Source organism: Thunnus maccoyii, chromosome 1, assembly GCF_910596095.1.
Source record: "Thunnus maccoyii chromosome 1, fThuMac1.1, whole genome shotgun sequence".
In the NCBI taxonomy this organism is placed as follows: Eukaryota; Metazoa; Chordata; class Actinopteri; order Scombriformes; family Scombridae; genus Thunnus; species Thunnus maccoyii.
In genome coordinates this window covers 2,531,471-2,554,431 of record NC_056533.1, presented here as the reverse complement: position 1 = coordinate 2,554,431, position 22,961 = coordinate 2,531,471, and the positions used below count along the sequence as shown (strand labels likewise).

The 22,961-nt window shown below is 39.6% G+C and overlaps 1 protein-coding gene across 1 annotated transcript in view; it reads right to left on the bottom strand.

Moving 5' to 3' along the window:
* il16 (interleukin 16) overlaps window positions 1-22,961 on the bottom strand; it is a 49,183-nt gene that overhangs the window by 15,822 nt on the left and 10,400 nt on the right. The window contains exons 5-17 of the mRNA XM_042397170.1: window positions 17,583-17,726; window positions 17,298-17,403; window positions 15,745-15,893; window positions 12,990-13,100; window positions 12,229-12,343; window positions 11,174-11,247; window positions 9,379-9,628; window positions 7,154-7,271; window positions 6,625-6,757; window positions 3,946-4,033; window positions 2,131-2,354; window positions 1,837-1,974; window positions 293-445 (exon numbers count right to left, since the gene is read on the bottom strand). Coding sequence (XP_042253104.1) covers window positions 293-445; window positions 1,837-1,974; window positions 2,131-2,354; window positions 3,946-4,033; window positions 6,625-6,757; window positions 7,154-7,271; window positions 9,379-9,628; window positions 11,174-11,247; window positions 12,229-12,343; window positions 12,990-13,100; window positions 15,745-15,893; window positions 17,298-17,403; window positions 17,583-17,726 — 1,803 coding nt within the window. The remainder of the gene's footprint in view (window positions 1-292; window positions 446-1,836; window positions 1,975-2,130; window positions 2,355-3,945; window positions 4,034-6,624; window positions 6,758-7,153; window positions 7,272-9,378; window positions 9,629-11,173; window positions 11,248-12,228; window positions 12,344-12,989; window positions 13,101-15,744; window positions 15,894-17,297; window positions 17,404-17,582; window positions 17,727-22,961) is intronic.

The window sequence follows — 22,961 nt, the reverse complement described above, 5'->3', positions numbered from 1 at the left end:
AACTCTTGAAAAGGGAGCCAATGCTCTCTTCTGTTGTGTAAGATATGATAGTGAATCATTATGATGACGGTGGCTCTATTGCAACCTGAGGAGTAGTCAAAGAATTTTTTTTTTTTTTTTAATTTGTGCACTAAACAATACCTCAGTGCTTTAGCTTTATTTCATCAAGAGCAATTAAAAAATAAAAGCAAATGTGCAAAAAGTTCACTATGTCAAAAAAGTGAATGTTTTTTATGGCTTCTTTAACAATAAACATTCCCTCTGTAGTGGTAGTTGCTGAGCAGCTGAATACCTGGCAGCTGGAGTGTGATGAAGGTTCCAGTCCATCGTCTCTGACTGGGGATCCTCTGCTGGAGCTGCTGGAGTCTCCGTTATAACCTTCCTCACTGGTCACATCCTGAGGCCAGCAGTACCGACGTGGAGCAGCACGTAGCCTGGAGGTGGACTACACACACACACACACACACACACACACAGCTCTGTCAGAGGTATCAACAGTGTTGACTAAAACTGTATTTAATGTTTGATGAAGGATTATATGATTGCAGTTCATAGAGAATGTGGCAAAAACAAAAAAAACATCCAAAAAAGTAAAACATTTAAATTCTGTGTCATTGAGGTTTCTCTCTCAGCGTTCCTGATCTGAACAACTTACAGACTGACTTGTCAGTTGCTTTTGAAGACTTGTGACTTGACTTGGACCTCAAAAAAAGCTCTGCTTATGGTTTAGTTTCAGACTTTTACAGCTTTATGCTGAATCATATTTTAACTCTGGAATGCGTTGAAATGATTGCATGTGTACATTAAGCTGTGTTAACTTGGAAACATACAACAGCATATATACAATTTATTCACGTTTACTGGCACATGTCACATGAGTCAGGGGGGACTGGTGGTAATTTATTGTCTTTATGAACGTCAGATGTCCAATAGATGTTATATAGTTGATGATGCCATTAAACTTTGCATGAACTTGGGTAAAACACATGAAACATGTCTGTGAATATACAGCGGAACATTGTACTTTATTTAGCTGCTTTATGAACACAGTGAGCCTATTCACATATTTGAGGATGTGCTGAAAGCAGAGAATCATCTACCACTGAGATACAGTCATACAGTATGTTAGAACATGTTACACCAAGCTTTTTATGTGGAGAAGAAAACACAATCTTGGCAGCATTGTGTTTCCCAGAGATCATATTACTGATGCAAATGAGTTGGACAAGAACATGGTTTTGTAACAGGGTTGGATGATTAGTCTTCTTGTACTCTTGACTGCTCTGACCACAGCAGCTTTACCGAAGCACACTACAGAACACTTGAGTCATTTCTGTCTCACTCATGCTTGTGTTGCTGTTGATAGTTATGTTCTTAGCAGCTTTCTCTTTAGACACAGGAAGAGAATGACTTTCCTGGGATAAAAGCTTTAAATGCTTTAAGTAGGACCCAATATGTGTGAGATGCTTAACACATATAGGGCCAGATCACAGCCCTTAGCTTAGCATCGTAAGGATGAAGTTGAACTGAATGTCTGCAGCATGAAGAAACACACATGGAGGAGTCTGCTGGAAAAGGTTCCAAGCAAACAACTCTGCAGCAGTTTGTTTGTGGTGGACTAATAATTTCTTTGTGATGGCAGAGAAGATAAATAAATACATTCATTTGATTTCCCACATGGGTTCACGTAGTGCTGATGATGCAGGATGGCATCACCAAAACTATCCAGTGGATGAGTTACCTGTCAGTCCATATGATTGTCCTTCTGTTAGTTAGTTAGTAATAAGTCAATGTGAACATGAAACAGAAACGATGGATCATTGGAGGATGAGGTACCTTGTTGCTCCTGTAGGCCAGATCCAGGGCCTGCTGACTGGACAGGTTGGCAGCAGCAGAGTTGTATGGAACATTATAGTCTTCATCAGGATACACAGGCACCGACAGTCTGTTGTCAGACCATGTCTCTGTCATAGCCTACAGAGGACGGGCAAGATCAGATCAGACACAAACTAATACTTTTTTTCCCAATTTAGAAACTCATTCATCAACATTTTGACACACTGCAGAAAAAAACAAATAGATAAAAATGTACAAAAACATACATGATCATCCTCTGCTGGTTTTGCTTACCTTGGGTGTGTCCAGGCTGTGGACGCGGGATGATGGGTTATGGTGCGTGTTGTGGAGGTTGTGGATGGTGAGGCAGCGGTTGTGGTGGTGGCTGTTGGTGTTGTCACTGCAGGAGCGGGTCATGGTCTTCTGAGCTCGTTGAACCGTCAGCTGACTGAAACTCCGCTCTAGACAACACTCGCATCTCTGCCGGCTGTGAGAGCATGAGTCCAGTCGACGCAGCCCTGCAGCACATTAATAATGATTACAGAAATATAATAAAGCGATAGCATCAAATATAATTTTAAAAAAAGCAAGAGAAGCTTCCCTGAAGAAAATGTGTGTTGCTGTAAGCATGGATGCTGATTGGGGTGATTTTTGAATGACTTTATAATCATATGAAAATGAATTGATCCTAATGTAGCTCAGTTATAGATGTAATGGGAGTAAAAGGGGCTTTAAAACACTTCTGCATCAGGTATAGAACTCATAAACTGTAGTACTATATTAAGCATTTTGAAATCAGGAGTTTTTACAGTATACAATGTCAGAGTTATAAATGCTGTGGCAGCATATTGCTCCCATCATGATCATTTTAATAACATGAAAAGTTTCTCACTTTGACACTTTATCTTGTTCTGATGTGTCAAATGATGTATCATTGTCGTATTTTTCATATTATTTTGACAGTTTTGGTTGAACTATTCCTTGCACTAGGCTAACTTTCTTCACTTTGGCTGATAAGTTGTTGTAATAATGTCATCCATAACATATACATCGGCATATTATAATTCACTGTTGTTTCATACTCTGTATATTTCATTTATATTTATTTCAGAACCACACATACACCCACCTTTCCTTGTACACCTTCAAATGTGGTGGAAATAAAGGAGCAGTTCAAATGGAAATTAGCAAGTCTGTGATTTAACCCCTCAACTAAGAAACAATGACTGTGCCAGTTCTAATGAGACGCCCCTCCGCATCAGCATATATAGTACTTTGTGCTATTTTTCAATATTAGTTATCAACAGGAAGAGATGAATGTTTGGATCACCATAAATATCTACCTTCAATGACAAGCTGATATGGATCATGTGGATCATGCATTGTAATGCTTGTTATATGCAATGTTTGGAACTACTGTATTCTGATGTGGTGGGGATGTCAGTGTAAGTGACAAACAGAATATCCAGGAGAGCTGGGAGGCTGGCTGGAATGACAACGGACAGGACTTTGTATATTATGACAGACTGAGTATTTACTTTTTTTGTTTTTGTGTATAATTTGTCTGTGCAGTAGACAAGTTTAATCAAAATTTAAAAAAAGGAATGACAGTGCTCTTAAATTCAGTGCACATCCTCACTGTCATCAGCACTGAGCACAGCTTCCCTCTGTCTGTCTATCAGCAGTGATGACCTGATTACCCTTCCTGACCACATGCTGCACCTCTCTGAAGCTGAATAGACTTTTTATGTTTCGATGAATGTAGCAGACTTAACAGTGTGCCCAGTGCCAAGTATCTCAACCCCCCTGGACCACAGACCGAGCACATGCTTTGATTGATTTTTAAATCTGTCGATTTTGTGAAATAACTTGCAAGATTATAGAGATAGAGTTTTATGTTGTTAAAGTTTTTTTAACCAAATAATCTGGAATAAAGCAATAATAAGAAAAATTGTTATCTTGGTGACATGTAAAGAACCTTATCAAAACAAGAAACTCAATATTTTTTTTGGTGGCACATGCAAGCTCTGTGGGGAAAGTGCTGGAAGTTCCAGAACATCCATGGCCCTGAACAAGAATGAATATATGAGGAAAAAATGAATATTTTACCATCAATACTCCACTGGCTCTTGTCCTTTCTCAGTTTGCTGTTTTCCACAGCTTGAGCTATTGCATCGTTTAGCTGATGCTCTGATACCTGTGACATACAGAGTGAAGAAGATGGGAATATGAACATTACAGTGCATTCATTAGCTATTGTTGTATACTGTAACTCAGGAGAATGAAAACCAAATGATGCTTAGGGCAACTCACAAATATTTCAAAGATATTAAAAACACATCAATGAGTCACACTATTGCACTGTGTGTCATAATCCTTCATTACCATGAACACACACACTGCAATTTATTTTGACTCAATCCCACACCCACCATCCTGCTGCCAGAAATGTGCACTAGAGCACCAAATGTGGATTCATCTGCTACAGAAAATAGTCCTTTAAAAAAGCACTATTTCCTCCTCTTAACATTTGCTAGAAACTACATTGATCATTACTGACCAATTGCTGAGCCTTTTTTAAAGGTCATACTCTATTATGACCATTTATTTGTGAGCTGTTTTTGAAGATGTGTATCTTCATAAGGAACCAATGGGCTTGGAGCTGAGAGCCACGGGGGGACAGGGTAGGGAAGTCAGAAAGTATTGAGAGATGGACGAACACATTGTTAGATTTGGTCTTTTCATTGGATTTGTTGATAAGAGAACTATAGAATAATGGACAACTTTATCTTTGAACAGGTAAGGTTTGTGTCATGGAACATAACTGCCTACAGTGATAGAAAAAAACCCAGAATGTTTTTTTTAAAAAATATACCCGAGTAGCAGCATATGTGAACAGAATAAGTCAGGGCCTAAAATGAACCATGTGGTACTTCACAGATGATGGGTGCAGAGGACAGAGTAAGTGTTTTAGTTGAGAGGCAAACCAGCAACCAATCACATGCTAGATACAGTGTAAGAAACTGGAAATCAAAGACAGCAGATAGCAAATAAAGGTCTTCCTTTCTACTGAGGACTTCTTCTTAGACAGAGGACTGCCAATCAGCTGGTCACATTTACTAACAGTTCACATTCTAAACTTTTACACAAATTGCAATTAAGTTGGTTTTCTAAGGCTGATACTAGTATTATTTGACACAAAATATTAAAAATATGCCTTCATATATACTCATGAATACATTAAAATAAAAGTAATTTGGCATTTCATGTAGAGAGAAAACATCAAAAACTGAACTGAAGCTGAACAAGATTTTGAATGTGAACTTAAAATTTTAAACGAAAAACAAATCATCTGTGAGATTTTACAGATTTTTTGGTTGCTAGTCCAAGTCTAAAGACTACAAGTTTGAAAAGTAAAAGAATCTGGGGGTGTGGAGTTAGAAAGAAGTGAGGTTAGTAAGCCTCTGTAGCCCAATCCTCATCTCTGCTGGAGGCTAGCAGCTCCAGGATACATTAGCTGCTAACTAGCATCACACACCTGAATCTCCGATCAAACTGTTAGTGGTTGAGTAGCATTGTGGGCAATGTAGGCATTAGATTTTTACAAGGAAGAAGAATGTGTTGAATCGGAAAGGAGGATATCTCTGTTTGTGCTGCGTCAATTTTGATCATTTTTTAAAATTGAAGTTTATCTAGCAAAGTTTCAGGAGCAGGACCACACCTCAACCACACCCCTTCCAGTAATCCCATAAATATCAACCTAACCCTCTCCTCCTCTTTCACTCTCATATTCTGTCATCCTGTAACTTTTCATCTAATGTCACCATCAGGTCAAAATTTCAATTTATATAATTACTTCGGTTAATGACCAAATACCTGCAAAACTAATGACATTCCCATCAGCTACAGCTGTACTTAAGCATTAGTGCTTGTTGCTAATTTGCAGCTCAAAGCACCACTGTGAATAAGTACAGCCCTACAGAGCTGCTAGCATGGCTGTAGACTCTTAGTTTTGCTTAAAACCTAATTTAGCCTGAACAGGTCACTACTACAACCATAAACCTCCAATTATGGCCACTTAGCTGCTCCACTCGTGTTACATAGCTTGCCAGAGGGCAATTACATTATTAATGTCCAGTTGACATTGTGGGTGTATGTGATGTACTATTGTGTGTGGCTTTGTATTTTGTATTTTGTATAATGTGTTCTGTGTGTTTTTTTCTTTGTACTGTTTGTTGTTATGTTGTTGTATGTTTTGATTGTGGAGGACTGCAGATATAAATTAGCTTTGCGCTAACTCTGGTGCAGTGCATCTTAAATGTTAAAAACTGTACACTGTCCCGATAAATAAATACAATACAATACCAGTCATCACAAGCAATTACTGCCTGTTGCTGACATCATCATTCACTTTTCCTCTCAGCTTCACAAGTGGGTCTGCAACCTATCCAAGCATGCACTGGGAAGATGTCTTGGAAACTTTTTGAGGGAAAAAGGTCACCACTGTCAAAGAGCTAAGATATACAAAGACTAAGACACCCATACTCATGTTTACACACAGGCAAGTTAAGAGTCTACAAGCTGTTGGAGTTTGGACAAAAGCCAGGACGCCAAGTTGGAAACCAAAGAGAGTCCATGCTAACAGCACAGAAGCCCACATTTGAACTCATGAGGCAACATTACAGCTGAGAGAGTAGTGGTTTTGCTTTGTAAGCCCATAAATCTGCCTGTAAATGTGAGCATAGTATTAGTGATGGTTAAATTAAATGAAGTGGAGGTGTGGCATACTTTGGGGTCAGGGTGTCGACTGATGATGACCTGGACTGGACCTGGTGTGCACTGGCTCAGGACTGTATAGACATCATTCAGCGCCATGTTGTAAACCACAGTGTCGTTGATCTCCATGATCTCATCCCCACACCTAAAGGTAGGGAGGGAGAGTTCAGGTAAAAGGGTTGGAAAGAGAGAAACATGTGTACATGCACAGTGCATATAAATGTGTATATACACTGTCAGCCAAAGATCTGGTTATATGACTTTTAAATGGTCTCCAATAAAATCGGTGCTTCCTTAAAACTCTGTCAACTGTGTAAAATGGTTATCATATACAAGAGTACTTATTTTCTTTATTCAATCCATAGTTCAACTCAGATAATTCAAATAAAATCAGTGAGTTGGTAATGTCACTCAGGTAGATGAGTGTGCTCTTGTCCACATCATATCAATATGTACCTAACAGTACCCATTTTTTACTAACTGACCTATGTTTGACCTCCTGGTTCCATTTAGAACATCTTGGCATGTATCCAGCCCTTACCTGAGTCTACCATCCATGTGTGCTACAGATCCAGGGGAGAGGGTATGGATGTAGATCCCAGGGCATCCATCACCAGAAGGAACACAACACAGTCCAATGCCCAGACCAACACCAGCCTCTGAAAAATTACACATGCATATGAAGTTTTATTATGATGATCAAAATGATTTCTCTTAAAAATAGATTTAGCATTTGCACCACAGTAAACCACAACAGAGAGAAAGAAACTGTGTTTTAGAAACTAACTTTTCATTATTGATTGAGCAATCAATCATGTAGTCTATAAATATTAAAGATAATGACAAATGACCAACAAGTGACCAAAGTTATGTCTTAAAAGGGAACTCGAGTGATTTAATACATAAATGTCAGTTTACTTATCATGAATCAGAATCAGAATCACATTTATTGCCACATAGGTTTGCACATACACAGAATTTGACTTGGTGTCGTGGTGGCAAAAACCCGTGGGACCTGAAGTTTAGGCAGCACTCCAACAACCCACTACAACAAAGCCAAGGGCAAAGAGAGTCAAGACCTGGTCCAGAAGAAAGTGAGACCCGGGGTTAAGGAGCTGCATGCAAGCCAGATGGTGGGGATGCAGCAAAAGGGTGCATTGACAAGATGGGAACAGGTGATGGACCACAAGATCTCATGGTCCAAGTTGAGGAGGGCCGAACCCTTCTGCATCAAATTTCTCATCCAGTCTGTGTATGATGTTCTGCCCAGCCCATCTAACCTCTTTTATTGGGGCAAGGTCGAAGCACCAAAATGTCACTTGTGCCAAGGAAGAGGAACACTGGAACACATTCTCAGCAGCTGTCCTAAAGCACTAAGAGACGATTGCTATCGTTGGTGCCACGACCAAGTGCTGAAGGTAATCGCTGAGTCCATCTGCAGTGCCATAGTGCAGAGCAGGAGAACTCCCTAACTATTATGGTGCTTAGCAGTCAAAATATACACAAAATTAAGTAATCCTAAATAATATAAAAAAGAAAGAAATTTACAATGAAAAACATGTGAGGTATATTCTAAGTGAGAAGAGATGAATAATGATGTTGATGAATAATAATAATAGTAATACAAGTTGTGTTAATGTAATGTGACATGCTAGGTGAAAAATCACAGATCACAGATCTGATGAATACTGATGTATCATGGCTCAGAAACTATAAATTTATAGAACACAGAGTCTGTGTTATTGTTGTTTGAAAGAGGTGGGTGTTTTGTAACCAAAAGATGCTATTGGTTGCATTATGGGAAGTGTGAGGCCGTATTCAGACCAAATCAGGCGGTGCGGCGAAAATGCCAGTCCTCCCATTCATTTGAATGGGGGTAGTGCAGCTTGGCCACGGCTGTTTTGGCCGCTGCGGTGCCGCACTGGACTGCAGCCGGAAAATTGAGCCAGAGTCAACTTTTGGAGAAACACAACCTGACGTCACTGCGGCTGAAGGCTGTGGTGGCCAATCACACCCAGAGATCAGATTGATCAGAGTTGTAAAGTCTGCCATGAGGGAGCATAAAGACATTACTAGGATAAGGAGAGGACATTTCTCTTCATATGATAACGTTAAAAGTAAAGTTAGACTTTGCTGTCAGCTTCTTCACTCATTTTAAAAAAGATGAGGGAGAAAGAGAGAGAGAAAGAGCACTGGTGAGACAGAGAGAAAGAGAGAGAGCAGCTGTGGTCGAGCGAGCTAGAGAGTAGATGAAGAGAGGGAGCGCTGGTAGCGAGAAAGCCAGTGAATCAGATCAATAAAACGTTATTTTCTGATTGTTCCACAGAGCTTACATTCTAGAGCACAAATAAACACACCCACAACCCCCCCACACCTCTGCTCGACCCTGCGGCTGAATGCCGCACCGCCTGATTTGGTCTGAATACGGCCTAAGATTCAGCTTCTTTGGAGCTTGACTCACTCTAGGAATTAAATGTCGATACCTTGGCCTCTGCTGCTTCCATTCTGACAATTTTGTAATCTCTCTTGTGAATCCCCAAATGTGCTGGAATAACCCTTTAAAAAGTTTATTTTGTCAGCAGTTAAAAAAAACAACTAAATGACATCATAATATTCCATTAATAATCATATGAAACTAAGAAAAGCAAGCAACTCCTCCCATTCGAGAAACTCTAACCACTAACTTTTGGTATCTTTGATAAAATAGCAAAAACATCCATATCATCATCAATAACTATAATGTGTATAATGTCACCCATGGCTGACCTTTCTGCAGAATGATTTCCATCATAATGCGATCCCTGGGTTTAGCAGGCTGACCCGGGATGCTCAGTGAGTTGCTGCAAGTGTTGTTCAGGTAGTTGTAGTCTCCCATGTCAGCACTGACCCTGGCCATGCCTGTAGTGGAGCTGAGGGAGCGCGACCTGCACAGCTGAGCTACCTGGGCCTGGCCACACAGGGCCCCCACACGCAGGCTGGTCCTCACCACCAGAGTCAATAGGCCCTTTTTGATTTGCTGCAAGACATTTCAAAAGACAAAAAAAAAAGGGTTGACCCTTTGCTGAAGATGTAATCGGGACAGGATTAACATGTAGGGCATGTTTGTCTCATGCATGAGCACAATGACACACATGCACGCTTACATGTACACAGATCAGGTGATACATAGTCCTGCCAGTGGTTTCACACGATTCCACTGATCTACAGGTGGCTGTTAGTTTGTTTCCAACAAAGGCAGAAAAAAAGAATACTGCAAGCTAGTCTACACAGGGATTTAGACAAAGCAGGATTCAAACTTTTCAGAAAAATCACCTTTCCAAATGATTTAACAGGAAGGAAATGGATTTGACACATTTGTTAGACCTCACGGATACACATAATAAACAGAACTTGAGTTTTTTTGCAAGGAAACTCTACAGGACACCTTTAACTAAACATTCCACTGCTTTCACTTATTACATGTAAACTGACATTTAAACAGCTTTCTTCTTCTACTACTCAACTGACAGTTCAACTGTTTTCATCTCATACTCTTTAAATGAACTGTTTTCAGCAGTTTCTCATCAACTGAAACTTCTCTCATTGCAGTGGTTAACCTTCAACAGATGTATCAACTGCTTTCATCACTTACATTTTACCTGCCAACACAACTCTTTCAACTGATATGTCAAAACCTTTCAGTGTTTCAACTGTTACTCCCATACAATATCTTACCAGTAAATGAACATTTCAACTTGTTTACGTTGCTTGAAAAGCTCTTATGACTCAACATGCTTGAAATGCAAAATGTCTGCAGAGAGCACATGTACATTTTCTAATATTTTTACCACTCTGTGGACAAAATATTAGAAACATCTTTCTAATAAGGCAGTTCAGCCTCTCAATGATCAGAGAAATACATCAGTTATCTCCAACACTCAACAAAAACTGAATATAATCTGTTTCAGGCAGGATGGATTCCAGGGCTGTTGTATTGTATTGCATTAGATTGTACAGTTGTTCTTATTTTTCTGGTATTTCATTGAATATTTTATACATATTGTTGTAAAAAAAGAATCTCGGGTGGCCCTTTTGTCTATCTAATGAACAGAGACCCTTTATTATTTAAAATGAGATACATTTGAGTATTAAATTGATATTTTTCAGTTATTCAGTTTTCAGTTCTAAAGTTAATTGACTCATAGCTGGTACCTCCTACGGTCAAAATAGACAGATTGACCCTTTTGCTTGGGACCTGTGACACTTAAAAAAGGCTTTTAGGAAGTGTGTATTATTGCTACTTCACCAGATTACAAGGTGCTCAAATAATAAAGAACCAAATGTGAGAAAACAACTTGGTTAAACTAAATGACTCACTAGAATTGTCTTCTATCTATTCAACAAGCATGTGTAGGACAGTGCCTTCATCAGGGTGCTTTACAGAATGTGTCTGAATACCAAAATACCATTGATACCATCAAAAACAAGGACAGAACTTAATGCCTGACTGAATAAGTAAAACTACCGAAAGCCCCTTTCCAGTTCATATCTGTTGTTCAGTATCATCATGCGGTTGCCTTACTTTGAACTTGTGCAAGGCTTCATCATGACTCAGACCATGCAGTGACTCTCCATTCAGCTCCAGTATCTCATCACCTACAGACACAGAGACACACATAGGGTATGAGATCACATCATTAGACTATTATATCTGTATATAACACTAATATAGAAGTATCAAACCTGACACTTCCCATATCTTAATGAGTGAAACTAAATTGTATGTTTTAAATTTAATTTTACCAAAATCTTGATGGAACGTATACAGTTTGTTCCAGTAAAGCTCTAAATAGCCATTTGACTCAAAGGGATGATTTGTATTTACATTTTACCATGTGATTTTAAAGTAAATATCATATTATTGTGGGACAACAGTGAGATGGTTTAACAGCAGTGCTTCACTGCCCTGTCTGGTTGAAAGTTTTAGGACTGTTTCATCTGTAAACACACCCAACATCTCGGGTGGAGTTCACACACTGGAGTACACTTCTACATCAGCAGCAACATCAGAAGTTAAACCACTGGAGGTCAGCAAAAACATGATTCAGCTGGGTTAAGAAGTATGTTTACTGTACATCTTTAAATATACTTCATATTGTATTTTTTCAGTGTGAATGAACTACATACTCTGAACATGGCTGGTACATAAAATGTTATTGAGGCACAGCTTAATTACTACTAACTGTAAAACACATCATTTATGTGACCCAGATCACGTTTTCCACGAAAGACATCATCATATCAAGCAGCTACAGCATTAAAAACCTAAAAGGGATAGTTTCAGATTTTTTCAAATCTGTCTGACTGACTGCATTCTAATAGTCATGTGTAGGGCTGTGGTCATTACTGTTCTTTTAACTATTTCCTTTGCAGATTTGATAGTTGGAGTATTTTTGCAGTGTGTGTCTTTTAGAACTGGAAATAGGTAACCAATCAGTAACACATGGTCTTATTCACAGTGGCAGAGATTAGATTACTTTAACACTCATAAAGTGTGTGTATGTGTGTGTGTGTGTGTGTGTGTGTGTGTGTGTGTGTGTATGTGTGTGTGTGTGTGTGCATGTGTGTTTCCCTCACCCTCCTGTAGCCTTCCATCAGCAGCTGCTGCCCCTCCAGGGAAAATGGTCTTGACATATATCCCCATTGGTCCGTACATGCTGTCCCTCCCACCCACTATACTGAAGCCCAGACCCTGGAACAGCAGCACAATCATCACTCATCATCCAATGCTAGTATCGTTAGTTAAACTGTCATCAAACAACGGTGACAATTAATGTTATCACATATATTGTCGCAATCATAATTGTAATCATGATCATAATCAAAGGAACAGTTTAACATTTCGGTGTGTTATTCACAGTATATAGACAAGAGAAGTTAACCAAAACTTGGTTTAAGATTAATTTGTCAAAGTAGAGTTTTATACATTATAAGCACCTACTAAATGCAACATAAGGCATGACAATAAAAACAGAGGTACTGTACACACCATATATAGTATAAATAATAACAACAATGTGTATTGTTGAATCACAAGTGACCCAGTTGACAATTAAGTTGCAATAAATAAATACAAAATTGCTCTTGAGCAATGGAATCAGGTGGTTTGGTGTACACAGTGTTAACAGGATGAAGATACTTAAAGTGTGTGTTAAGTGACCTCTCTTAGTGCAGAGACAGTAGTTTTTCAAAAGTTACTATAAATATTGACTTATAGTCCAGTTGTTATTATGGTCTGTGATAAAACTGCGACTGTCAGGTTTTAGAGGAACAAAAGACCTGCTACAACCTTAGCTCATGAGAGACAATTCAAATTGATGGTGGTGTGTGCTTCCTACCTTGCCATGGCCCTTCATCAACACAATATTACAGATTATGAAGGCTTGTACATTGCTGCAGGAGTGAACTAGCTGGGCAGAGCTGAGAGAGCGTGACGGGCGGTGCACAGGCTGGAGAGGAACAGCAAGCAACACACACACACACACACACACACACACACACACACACACAAACACATACACACACACACACACACACACACACACACACACACACACACACACACACACACACACACACACACACACGAATATTCATTAGATTGACATAACATCTTGTACGGAAAGTCAGATACTTCGGTGATCCCCTGACCTTTTCCCCTAGCACCTAGATGTTTTGGTTTTGCCTAAAATATCTTTACAACTGAATGGATTACTATAACATTTGGTCTGGACATTCATGCCACCCTCAGGGTTAATGAATGTCTGTACCAAAAACTTTGTGTGATCTCTTTACTTTTCATCTAGCACCATCATCAGGTCAAAATGTGTCCAATAATTTGGTTTATGACCAAATAACATGCAAAACTAATGATATTCCCATCAGCCTCAGCTGTACTTTGTGTTTAGTTCTAAAGTTAGCATGCTAAACTAAGATGGTGAACATGGTAAATATTATACCTGCTAAACATCAGTATCTTGGCATTGTCCCTGTGAGTATGTTAGCTAGCTGATGCTAGCATTTAGCTCAAAGCACCATGATGCCAGCGTACAACCTCACAGAACCACTGGCATGGCTATAGACTCTTGATGATACCTTACCTAGCTACTATTTAATTGTAAAGGACATAATGATTTTGAGTTTACAGACTGAAGTTGATTGAAGCTTTTATTTGTGTGTTAATTAAAGTAATACTGTCCACCTGGTGAATAGAAGTCCAATATTCACTCTCTTTTAGCTCTGTTTTTGAATGAAAATGAAGCCAGATGAAATCATATAGGACAATAAGACCTGGATGACCTGCAATTTTATGCTACTAAACTCAGACAAAACTGAAGTTATTGTGCTTGACCCTAAACACCTTAGAAACACATTATCTAATGATATAGCTAATCTAGATAGTATTACCCTGGCCTCCAGCGCCATTGTAAGGAATCTGGAGTTATCTTTGATCAGGATATGTCCTTTAACTCCCACATAAAACAAGTTTCAAGGACTGCCTTTTTTCACCTACATGATATTGCAAAAATCAGGCACATCCTTTTGCAGAAAAAATAGTCCACACATTTGTTAGTTCTAGGCCGGATTATTGCAACTCATCATTATCAGGCTGCCCCAACAAGTCTCTAAAGACTCTCCAGCTGGTCCAGAACGCAGCTGCGCGTGTACTGACAAAAACTAGAAAAAGAGATCATATTTCTCCCATCTTAGCTTCACTGCATTGGCTTCCAGTAAAATCCAGAATTGAATTTAAAATCCTTCTCCTCACCTACAAAGCTCTTAATGGTCAGGTATCATCATATCTTGAAGAGCTCATAGTACCCTATTGTTCCACTAGAACACTGTGCTCCCAGAATGCAGGCTTACTTGTGGTTCCTATAGTCACCAAAAGTAGAATGGGAGGCAGAGTCTTCAGCTATCAGGCTCCTCTCCTGTGGAACCATCTTCCAGATTCGGTCCGGGGTGCAGACACCCTCTCTACGTTTAAGAGTAGGCTTAAAACTTTCCTTAAATAAAGCTTATAGTTAGGGCCGACCAAGCTCGCTTTAGACCAGCCCTTAGTTATGCTGCTACAGGTCTAGACTGCCGGCTCCTCTCTCCTCTTCTCCATCTGTATGTATTCATTTACCATTAATGCATGTTGCTAACTTGACTTCTTCCCTGGAGTTCTTTGTGCTTTCTCATCCGCAGGAAACCCCATGACCTGTGCTGACGTGGGGACGTCATTCCCCTGTCCTTCTCCAGCTGTTGTTGCTGTTTGTTGTTGCTAGTCATGTATCTATTGTTGTTGTTGTTGCTGTTGTTGTTCTGCTTCTCTGTGTCCCCTACCCCCCACCCTCTTCTCTCTCTCTCAACCCAACCGGTCAAAGCAGATGTCCGCCCACCTAGATCTGGGTTCTGCTTGAGGTTTCTTCCTGTTAAAGGGGACTTTTTCCTTACCGCTGTAAGTGCTATGTGGAGAATTGTTTGGTCTCTCTCTCTGTAAATTAAAGAGTATGGTCTAGACCTGCTCTATGTGAAGTGCCCTGAGATGACTTTTATTATGATTTGGTGCTATATAAATAAAATTTAATTTAATTTAATTTAATTTAATTTAATGCTACACTATGTTCACCAGCTAGTCTACAGCTAAGTGTGTTTGCTGTTTGGTGCTGAAAAGGTAGTGTACTGTGGGGTTTTAGAGCTTTTTCTCTGAACAAAGCTGCCTGTTGTTATTGAAAACGATGCTATGAGAGCGATGAGAGTGAACCAAAACAATAAAGTTGCAACCGGACAGTTAAACAATGAGCTGAAACTCACTATAAAGCTCCGTAAAGCCGAGGGGAGCTGCAGACTTGCTGATAATTCTCTGTAGGTTCATCACTACGAGCCATGACCAACACATTAGGCCTAAACACTGTCATCTATACATTGTTATAATGAAAAATATCGATTATCACCGTCTGTCTGCTGTCTGTCTTCTTTTTAAGAGGAAAGAAAGTTAAATGCTATTTTCCAACTTTGTGTATTTCAAAATTATATGAATAAATACGCATAGATTACCAGGTGTGATCTTCAGTGTATTCTATTTATAATGTCAGATGGATCAAATACCTGCGTAGTGGTGTGAGGAAACTCCAGCTGCTGGGACAGAGACTTCCTGTTTCCATATAAACTGCCATTCCCATGAGGATGACTGGCATACAGCTCTGGTGTCTTCATGATGATGCTGTCCAGATCCCCAATCCAGTAAGGATGAACACCTGGTTATAAATACAGTATCATCAGAAAATAAATGTCAGGATTTTAACTCAAAATGTTTTTGCTCTATATTGTTAAGAAGACCATCAGGGACAGTAAAACTCTCCAGTAAAACCTACACTGACTTCCCTATTTCAGTATTTAAATATGTACTGTATGTAGAATTATTACAACATAAGCTGTATCCCAGGTCCTTTCTACTTACTAATTTTGAGTAAATTCATACTGGAAAGTGAGGAAATTAAGTATACTCAGGAGTCAGCTGTGGCTCAGGAGGCAGAGCAGGTTGTCCACTAATCACAATACCTGGCTCCTCCAGTTTGCGTGTTGAAGTGTCCTTGGGCAAGATACTGAACCCCAAATTGCTCCTGAAGGCTGTGCCATCGGTGTGTGAGTGTCCTGATGAGCAGGCACCTTGCATGGCAGCCTCTGCCATCAGTGTATGAGTGGGTGAATGCGGACATGTAGTGTAAAGCGCTTTGAGTGGTTGGAAGACTAGAAAGGCATTATATAAATTCAGTCCGCTTAGCACATGCAATATTTACCATGGGCACCATTTTAGTTTAGTATGTTAGCATGCTAACACTTAAAATGAACTTAGCTGTAAACAAGTACAGATTAGATGTATTTAGTTTTTCTGGTATTTGGACATGTAAACCAAAGTATTTGACAAATGGGAATGTTGACCTGACAATGGCACTAGAGGAGAAGTCAGAGGATCACAGTTACAATTACAATTCATCCTGAGGAGGACATGAATGTGTAAATTTCATGGCAATCAGTGGTGGTGTCATTTGGTGAAAATGTCAGCCTACTACTGGCTGTAGATGAAAGGTCAGAGGTTCACCAAAGTCATAAAGATTTATCCTCTGAAGACCTTTAATATCAGTATAAAATTTGTATGGCAACAAGTTGTTTCAGGTTTCAGTGTTTCTCTCTGTGGAAATAAATGCTATTGTCAAACTAGCTGTCTTTGTATCAACTAGCCTAACCCACAGTGGCATCTACAATCTGTTCAGTTCAATCTAACAGCAGTGGAATTGTAAGTGGTAGTGTTTCACACAATTAGGACCACATTTCCCAAAGGTGGTGTGGCTTCCTGGAGCAGAAAGGATATTACTCCCTGGCCTCACACCACCCTCATACCTCACTGAAGACAATAAACATATTAGAAATAATTTTCCCATCACCTTCTCTCTCTCCTTCCATTATCTGTGTTTGCTGCAGACTCTAAAAGCTTTAACTGTCTTTGCACTGATAGAACAGAACAGCTGCATCTTCCTGTTTGTGCAGATTTCTACCTAAATTTAACCCAGTGTCACACAAAGTAAAATGCAGTCCAATTACTGGTTTAGCCTTCTTGGTGGATGATTTTTACTACTGGGATAGAACTGTATGATACACACTAGTTGAATTGGAGCGTGTCCTATTGCTGGCCATCTGTCCTGGTGAGTCCTGCTCGGTTTTCTCTGTCTCCCAGCATCTCTCCTCATTCACCTCTGGAATGGGCAACTACACACACACACACACACACACACACACACACACTTGGATGAACACATGGATTCACATAACCTCAAACATTAATGTAAAAGGGAGACATAAAGATGCCTGTGTGGGTTGTTTTCCTTTCATAGAAGTATAAATATTAAAGTGGGTCAGGCTATACTTTTGGCAAAAGATGAATTTACCTTGAGATGGTTGTTGTTGGCCGTAAGTTCTTCATCTGTGTATCCAGGCAATGACAGATGATCAGATGGGGAAATGAGAGCTGGATGCTGCGGGCTTATAGCCAGACTATGTGAATGGAGAGCTTCTTCACATGAGGAAATGTTCTACAGTACACAACACACAAGCAAGGAGAAATAGAATATCTTTAAAGTTCACTTTAGCCTAACCTCATGCATTATACACATTTCACATGGCCGTCTAAGGACTGATTCTGATGTACAGTACACAGCAATACATCGCCATAATCATTCTAATAGATCACCCTGTTTACTGTGGTTCTAAATCCTGCTCATCAGGACAGTTATCTGCACAGGGTAGTAAGGCAGGCAAGACAAGGCAGGGCAAGTATATTAGTAAAGCGTATTTCATATACAATGGCAGTTCAAAGTGCTATACAGAGTATAGCTAGTAGAAGTGAGTCAAGGCAGTACAGTATATTATGCAATAGGATAGTAAAATCTAGTATTGTGTAGAGTATAGAAGGTAGAGTAGAATCAATGCAGGATAGTATATTACACAATAGTGTAGAGTTGTGATATGGTATACTATGGTACACTACAGTATATCAGAGTAGAATATAGAGTAAGTAATATAATATAGAGTAGTATAGTATAGTATTATACAGTAGTGTTATAAAGGCTAATATAGTATAGTAGAGAATAGTATAGTATCATGGATATACAGCATGTATATCAGATTCAAATAAACTGTTTAGCAAGGAGATTACGTAACTTTTGAAAGAGGAAATAACATCATTTATAAGCCTTACTTGGTCTGGTATGACCAGCAGGTTACTGTGTGGTGGCTAATGTTAGCAAAGTTTATGTAAATGCTGTTGAATAACTGACATTACTGAGTCAGTTCTTTGTCTTTATGACTTTTCTCTACTTATGCTACTGTTACACTATGGGCTCTATTCTTCTGATCCCTATGGCGCCTTCACATGGCTTTACAGAGAGTCACCAGGGTAAAGGAAAGGCCGTCAGTGCTAGCTGTTGTGGATGACAGATGCTGGTAAGAATCACTTGTTAATCTCAATTCAGTCTCATGGGCGTTAATGCCATAACCAGAAAAAACTGTAAGTGGAAAGTGGATGAGCAAAACATAACAGTTTGTGTGATTTCAGAGAGATTGTTTATATGGGTGTGCCTTCACCAAATAAAGTGGCAAAATATTATGTAATGTAAGAGTGCTGAGCAGTGAGCGCATGACACTCTCATTCTTGGCACCAGGATCACAGTGCACTACTGGATTAACATCGCCACACCCTCTACTGCGCCTCTTCTTCAACTGTGGTGCACTAGAGGAAATAACCTCAGTACCTCAACCTTAATAGGGCTCAATGCATCACACCACGTTATCACTTTATGCAAGATTTGATTTGCTGTATTGAAATAAGGACTCCAGCTACGTAGAAGGATAAAAGAATGATATTTCATCAAATTAATACAAAACTAGGAGGAGCCATCATAAACCAAAGAATTTAAAAGATGAAATTCTCCCTTTTGGTTTATGATTTTTTTTCCTCAAAGGAGACCACAGCACTGTATCACTCTGTGAGTGATATACAGAGCAGGTATGTATGCTGTAGTAGACAAAGAAAGCAGTTTAATTTCCTATGGACTTTAAAGCTCCATGTATCCATGGTAACATGATCTATTTATTCTCTGTATTATTATGAACTAGTCTTTGGAACCACGTGAAAGAGGGTGTTTCATTGCTGTCAGGGAGCCATTATATATATAAAAAAATCAAACAGAGAGAGCGTTGAAAAGAGAATCAGCTGAGCCCAGCCGTCACATGTTAGACATTCTTTCCTACTGCTCTTTTTCTCCATTTCTCCTTCATTCTGCTGTTCAGGTTTCCACAGCCTCTTAAAAGTGACTCAAATAGACTTGGCAGGATGATAAGGTGTTACACTGCCCAGCAGGAAAGCTCGCGCTGCAACAAAGATACTAAAACCTGAAAAAGCCCTCATATACTGCCTCTGAGGCTGCTCAGGAGCAATGAAAACACACCATGCTGGGTTCAGTACCAACACCTCTGCTGCGCAATGGCATAGCCATAAATACTGCGTGTGCTGCTCATTCTTGTTGATGCTCTCCCTGATCTAAAGGTAATACTCTCTGTACTGTATCACCTAACTAAATCTGTGTGCATAGAATAACATGATTTTACATTTTAAGATGTTAAAAAGGTCCTGATATTAAAATACAAATATTTCCATGACTTTCCGTGACTAAACTGGAGACATCCCCAGACTGTTCTTTGTTCCTGGTTTATTAATGATGTCAGAATGTATCAAATTCTCTGACTGAGCCTGTCTGGATTATACTTTTTCTAGACACCATAATATTCCAGAAATTCCAGGAGCGCTGTGAAGCCTGCGTTATATAAATGTTACTGAATTGTCTTCTTTTCACATTCGTCATGTTGACCAAATTTAAATTCTTTAAATTCCTTTATGTGTCTAACTGTGTCTGACTGAGCCTGTGTGTGTGTGTGGGATGACTGAGAATGTGATTGCAGCGTGTGAAAAATGCCATGCCCACACAGACACAGTTACTGTAGAGAAGGGAATTACAGACACTATTCTGTCATTTTCAACCCATCAACAACTCTCTGTGTAGTCATGTAGAGTATGCATCTCAGAATTTAAGAATTGATTTAAATTAGTTTAATGCATATGTTTAGAAAATTGCGATGTTTAAATTACATTTTAACTCAAATTAGCACATCACACGGTTGTGTCTTGCCTGTCTTGTCTTGAGACTGAAAGTTATTCATGCCTTTCATGCCACACACTTAAGAATATGGCAAATAAGTTAAGAAAAAAGATGTTTTTCAATTCTCTTCACCTTATTCTAAATTCAGCAGCCAAGCTTTAACTCTAAATAACACCAGATGATCTGTTCACATCACTATGATTACAGCATTTTTTTACTGCCCACCAGAATATTTTAGATGTTACTGTAGGATTCTCTTAAACGCTGTTGGGCCTCAGTCATGGGGTTAAACAAAGGCAGGCCTACATGTGAACTCTGAAGACTGACCACAAGGCTGCCTTTGTCCTTTAACCCCTGAAACAGAAGAGCAGCACCAAAATGTTGCTGATCAGACTCCATTTCTCATCATGCTTTTCTCAGTTCACACCTTGGAATTGAATCCAGGAAGCTCCAAACTCTCTTCTCTCATTGGCAGAGACGCTCCAACGCCAGAGGAAGTCACACATGGTGACGCAGCTGTAACGTCACCACAGCTTTAAGTACCAGCTGCACCCCAACACCCATCACCTTTTCATTGTAACTGCGCCAGTTTACTGAAGGAGGTAACCCTGTGTATGTGTCCCCCTCACCGACTGAAAGATTCTCCCCTCGCTGGACAAGCTGAGACTTCGCCCCGTGTTCACCTGACAACAATCACCGGATCCAAGAGACAGATCGCTGTTGCAACCCAGCGTTCTCTTGTTTGCCTGCAGAAGGAAGAAAAGGATTTCTTCATGAAGATGAGGATAACTTCTATGCCCCGCTCTTCTTCAACGCCACTGAGGATCAGCTTGCCGTGAAACCCGCCGACAGAGCACAAGGATGGCCCTGTCAGCATCCGAGCCAAGGAACTGAGCCGGGCCCAAAGACGGACTGAAACACAACCTACTCTCTTCTTTAAGTGACACACATAAGAGGCTTAAGTCTGGGCAGAGACAGTGTTATATTGTGTGTTGTTAGCTTTTAGCTTTTTAAGCTTTATTTCCTGTGTTATTGTTGAGAATTGCTGAGCCGCCAATTTCTTTTGCCTGCTATACTCTGAAGAGTAGTTAAAGTTTGCTGCCTGTTTAGTTGTGTTCACCACGCTAGACTGTCTTGTGTTTGTCCCACTCAGGACTGCTGTGTTTGTGCCACCGTGAGTGAAAACTAAGTTGTTTGCAATCGAAAATCAGACAATGTTCCGTACAGACTGCTGTCTGTACACGCGCTCTCTGTGGACAAAGCAACCGTTTCTCCCCCCCCCACGGTTGCTTTCCCTCCTCTTTCTTCCCTCTCGTGCTACTAACCCACACACATGCATGCATGTACGTACACAACACACACTTCTCTTACACATCTGACGGTCAAATAACGTGGGACACAGAGACGCTGACCCCCAGGCAGTGCCATCTTGCTGTTGTTCTAACCAAGACACCGCTGTCACATCCACCATTTGGTTCTCATCTTACGAAATCACGTCTGCCGTCTTAAATATTGCATGACATCATCTTCTAAGATCACGTCCACCATCTTGCTCTCAAACACATACACACAAACACACACACGCATGCTCCTGCTTGCATGTGTTTTCACTGTACATAGCTGCTGTTGTTATTGCTTAGGTAGAATTAGATTTTAGGATAGTGATTTATTGATCAAAGCATCGGCTAACTTTGTCGTCTTTTGTCATTATTGTGTTTATATATATTGTGAAACGTGGCTGATTGAGAGAGTCAGCTGTGAACGTTGATATCCATCAGATATTAGCATTCTAGATGAACTCTTTTATGATACTACCTCATTGTCTGGTTCCAGTCCTGGTTTCTGGGTGGTGAACTGTTATTGTTAATTCATATTAATATATTTATTAATGTTTATAACTCATAATAATATAATTATAAATAATAATTATTGCTAATTACCAGCCGTGCATCTCCCAGATCCAACAACACCTACAAAAGATTTATTACAGTTGGATAAATCTAGACTGAAAACTAAACTTAGGGATACATATCAGGTGATGCAAAATAACATTATTTAATATTTATTAATTGCATGAGCTCAAACTTCTTTGTAGTGATGAATTCAGGAGTGTGGGGCTGCTGCGGAGTATAGAACAACAGAAGCTGCAACTTAAGTACAATATCATTAATGGGCTCTGTGTTCACAGATAACACTGGGGCATGCTCAACATGGCTATAATACCAGGGCTTTTTACCTTGGATTAGTGTATTTTGTAGATTCATAAACAAATCAAAGTCCTTCTAAAGGAATACTTCATAATAAGTTAAAGTAAATGGAACACAATATTAATATATAACTAGAATAATTAAGGGCATTGATCACCACATGCTTCAAAAAGTTTGAAAGAATGTAAGAGAATCGCATATGCAGGAGTAGTACATGTTGTGGCCAGACAAAAGAATCAAAAATATGATATGCACGATATGAGGTTGTAGAGGTTGCACTATGACATGGTGAAATAAAACTATCTCAAGATACAGAATGCAGTATGTAACAAATGTGCAGTAAACACACATCAAAGCCATATGTCCACAAACATTATTCACTGATGAATTGTCACTGTAGAAATGA